The 5,000-nt window shown below is 34.5% G+C and overlaps 1 protein-coding gene across 1 annotated transcript in view; it reads left to right on the top strand.

Annotated features, from left to right (window-relative positions):
• The window catches only part of ncoa4 (nuclear receptor coactivator 4), a 25,783-nt gene that overhangs the window by 16,321 nt on the left and 4,462 nt on the right, over positions 1–5,000 (top strand). The window contains 3 exon segments of the mRNA XM_028604099.1: positions 2,048–2,170; positions 2,919–3,356; positions 4,382–4,660. Of these exon segments, the coding sequence (XP_028459900.1) occupies positions 2,048–2,170; positions 2,919–3,356; positions 4,382–4,660 (840 nt within the window).

The raw sequence follows: 5,000 nt of genomic DNA, 5'->3' as shown, positions 1-5,000 counted from the left end.
ATAAATGTAAACAGTATTATAATATAAATGTAAACAGTATTATAATATAAAGGTAAACAGTATTATAATATAAAGGTAAACAGTATTATAATATAAATGTAAACAGTATTATAATATAAATGTAAACAGTATTATAATATAAAGGTAAACAGTATTATAATATAAATGTAAACAGTATTATAATATAAATGTAAACAGTATTATAATATAAATGTAAACAGTATTATAATATAAAATGTAAACAGTATTATAATATAAAGGTAAACAGTATTATAATATAAAAACAGGTAAACAGTATTATAATATAAATGTAAACAGTATTATAATATAAAAAGGTAAACAGTATTATAATATAAATGTAAACAGTATTATAATATAAATGTAAACAGTATTATAATATAAATGTAAACAGTATTATAATATAAATATAAAGGTAAACAGTATTATAATATAAACAGTAAACAGTATTATAATATAAATGTAAACAGTATTATAATATAAAGGTAAACAGTATTATAATATAAATGTAAACAGTATTATAATATAAATAATATAAATAAACAGTATTATAATATAAATGTAAACAGTATTATAATATAAAGGTAAACAGTATTATAATATAAAGGTAAACAGTATTATAATATAAATGTAAACAGTATTATAATATAAATGTAAACAGTATTATAATATAAACAAACAGTATTATAATATAAAAACAGTATTATAATATAAAGTAAACAGTATTATAATATAAATGTAAACAGTATTATAATATAAAGGTAAACAGTATTATAATATAAATGTAAACAGTATTATAATATAAAGGTAAACAGTATTATAATATAAATGTAAACAGTATTATAATATAAAGGTAAACAGTATTATAATATAAATGTAAACAGTATTATAATATAAATGTAAACAGTATTATAATATAAAAATAAAACAGTATTATAATATAAAGGTAAACAGTATTATAATATAAATGTAAACAGTATTATAATATAAATGTAAACAGTATTATAATATAAATGTAAACAGTATTATAATATAAAGGTAAACAGTATTATAATATAAATGTAAACAGTATTATAATATAAAGGTAAACAGTATTATAATATAAATGTAAACAGTATTATAATATAAATGTAAACAGTATTATAATATAAAACAGTATTATAATATAAATATAAACAGTATTATAATATAAATATAAACAGTATTATAATATAAATGTAAACAGTATTATAATATAAATGTAAACAGTATTATAATATAAATGTAAACAGTATTATAATATAAAATAAACAGTATTATAATATAAAACATTAAAAATTTATAATATAAATGTAAACAGTATTATAATATAAATGTAAACAGTATTATAATATAAATGTAAACAGTATTATAATATAAATGTAAAATATAAATGTAAACCGTATTATAATATAAATGTAAACAGTATTATAATATAAATGTAAACAGTATTATAATATAAAGGTAAACAGTATTATAATATAAATATAAACAGTATTATAATATAAATGTAAACAGTATTATAATATAAATATAAACAGTATTATAATATAAATGTAAACAGTATTATAATATAAATGTAAACAGTATTATAATATAAATATAAACAGTATTATAATATAAATGTAAACAGTATTATAATATAAATGTAAACAGTATTATAATATAAATGTAAACAGTATTATAATATAAATGTAAACAGTATTATAATATAAATATAAACAGTATTATAATATAAATATAAACAGTTTTATAATATAAATATAAACAGTATTATAATATAAATATAAACAGTATTATAATATAAATGTAAACAGTATTATAATATAAATGTAAACAGTATTATAATATAAATGTAAACAGTATTATAATATAAATGTAAACAGTATTATAATATAAATGTAAACAGTATTATAATATAAATATAAACAGTATTATAATATAAATATAAACAGTATTATAATATGAAGAAGCTGAGTGGGGTAATGTTGTTGGGTGTGTTTGTGATCAGAAGATGGAGGCCGCCGCTCTGGGTGACTGGCTGCTGGGAACTCCTCCAGCAAGCAGCGCTCCTATTGGCTACCAGCCCAGCAAGAACCCTCAGGATTGGCTGATAGCATACAAGGAGAGCAAGGTGAGAGATGACCAGCTATGGTCCAAAGCGACGTCTTCGCATGTTCTGTTTTGTCCGATAAATGCTGCGATGTCTGGGGGAGAAAATAAAAACTCCATCCACCAGACTTCATGTAAATAATCAGGACTTTTGTCATCGTAAAACACACTTCATTCAAAGTGGACAGAAACTAAATAAAACTACCAAAAGCTGTCTTGGTTCATCTTTCCACTGTTCCAACAATCACCACTCTGGTTTGGTTGAAATAAACCCTTAATTCACCCATTTACATGTGGAGATATGCTGGCTCTATACACGCTAAAAGTCCTGATTATTTACATGGAGTCTGGTGGAGATATGCTGGCTCTATACACACTAAAAGTCCTGATTATTTACATGGAGTCTGGTGGAGATATGCTGGCTCTATACACACTAAAAGTCCTGATTATTTACATGGAGTCTGGTGGAGATATGCTGGCTCTATACACACTAAAAGTCCTGATTATTTACATGGAGTCTGGTGGAGATATGCTGGCTCTATACACACTAAAAGTCCTGATTATTTACATGGAGTCTGGTGGAGATATGCTGGCTCTATACACACTAAAAGTCCTGATTATTTACATGGAGTCTGGTGGAGATATGCTGGCTCTATATACGCTAAAAGTCCTGATTATTTACATGGAGTCTGGTGTAGTTTGGTGATGGTCTGTCAGCAGCAACAACAGAACTTGTAGTGACTCTAACTGCTTCTGTGTGTTTGTTTCAGTCTTCCTGTCCCGCCCTGGCTTCGGTGGACTTCCTGCAGGCCTGGGGTCAGCTGAGAGACCTGGAGGCGTGGCTTCAGACGGGCGCCGCCGGCAACCGCGAGCGAGCCGACAGCAGCTGCAGCTCCGACTTCTCCATCGAGAAGATCGACGAATCAGAGCTCCCCGTCGAGGAGGAGGAGGAGGAGGAGGAGGAGGAGGCAGAAGAAGATCTAAATGGCTGGCTCATCACCCCGGCCACTGTCTCCATGGAGACTGTGTCAGACGGCGAGCGGTGGCGTGACGTGATGAAGCCGTTCCAGGCTGGCTGGGAGGCCTCTGATTGGCTGTGTGCCGCGCCGCGGCCGGCCGACTGCTCCGCCTGCTGCCAGACGGCCGCTGCCTCCACGCCGCTGGAGATAGAGAACCTGGGACTGCTCAAGTGCCTCAAGACCCCGCCGGTAACCAGCATTACATCACCGATACATGACGTCACTCACCGATACATGACATCACTCACCAATACATGACATCACTCACCGATACGTGACATCACTCACCGATACGTGACATCACTCACCGATACGTGACATCACTCACCGATACATGACATCACTCACCGATACATTACATTACTCACCGATACGTGACATCACTCACCGATACGTGACATCACTCACCGATACATTACATCACTCACCGATACATGACATCACTCACCGATACATGACATCACTCACCGATACATGACATCACTCACCGATACATGACATCACTCACCGATACATGACATCACTCGCGATACATTACATCACTCTCTAATGTAGGGATGCCCGATACATGACATCACTCACCGATACATTGCGTAACTCACCGCTACATGACATCACTCACCCATGCATTACGTCACTCACCCATACATTACATCACTCTAATGTAGGGATGCCCCGATGCATGACATCACTCACCCATACATGACATCACTCACCAATACATTACATCACTCACCTATACATTACATCACTCTAATGTAGGGATACCCCGATACATTACATCACTCACCCATACATGACATCACTCACCAATACATTACATCACTCACCAATACATTACATCACTCACCTATACATTACATCACTCTAATGTAGGGATACCCCGATACATGACATCACTCACCCATACATGACATCACTCACCCATACATGACATCACTCACCCATACATGACATCACTCACCCATACATGACATCACTCACCCATACATGACATCACCCATACATGACATCACTCACCCATACATGACATCACTCACCCATACATGACATCACTCACCCATACATGACATCACTCACCCATACATTACATCACTCACCCATACATGACATCACTCACCCATACATGACATCACTCACCGATACCGGTGCATCCCTAATGGCAATTATTCCTGACACAATTGATTGCACACTAACATTTGGAACTGTTCCAGGCGCCCTCCGGCCCGGCCTCCTCTGGCGCCCCCGCGGGGACTCTGGAGTCGTGGCTGCAGCAGGCGGCGCCGCTGCAGACGACCTGCAGAGCCAATGAGATCTGCTCGTCCTACGCCGACTGCGTCTGCGAGCAGAACTGTGGGAAGGAAGCTCTGAGCCTCTGGCTGCTCCGGCAGGACGGGCGGGACAAGAACGGAGTCCCGGTAGCCAGCAACGCCACGCCGCACAGCGCCAAGAACGTCCCGCCCACTCTGCACCGCAGGGAGCAGGAACAGAAGGTGACCTTTAGTCTTTTAGTGTAAAAGCTTAGTTTAGTTTTACAGGTTAATAATGGTAAAGGGATACGCCGACTTGTTGGGAATTTAGCTTATTCACCGTAACCCCAACGTAACATGAGTCACAGCCGTCTTCTAACTGTAAACAAACCGGGAACTATATTCTCAGGTGGAAGAATATAGTACTTGGGCGGAGTGATATGCTCGCAGCAAGCCTGTCTGAGAATATAGTTCCTGGTTTGTTTATGGTTAGAAGATGGCTGTGTCTCATTTTACGTTGTTGTTTGTACACTGTGACTCTATAAATCACAACATGGAAATAGGAACATGTTGGTGTTATTTT

The sequence above is a fragment of the Perca flavescens genome, chromosome 17, assembly GCF_004354835.1.
Source record: "Perca flavescens isolate YP-PL-M2 chromosome 17, PFLA_1.0, whole genome shotgun sequence".
Taxonomy (NCBI): domain Eukaryota; kingdom Metazoa; phylum Chordata; class Actinopteri; order Perciformes; family Percidae; genus Perca; species Perca flavescens.
The sequence above is the reverse complement of the archived record's forward strand: the minus strand, read 5'-3'. Positions and strand labels throughout refer to the sequence as shown.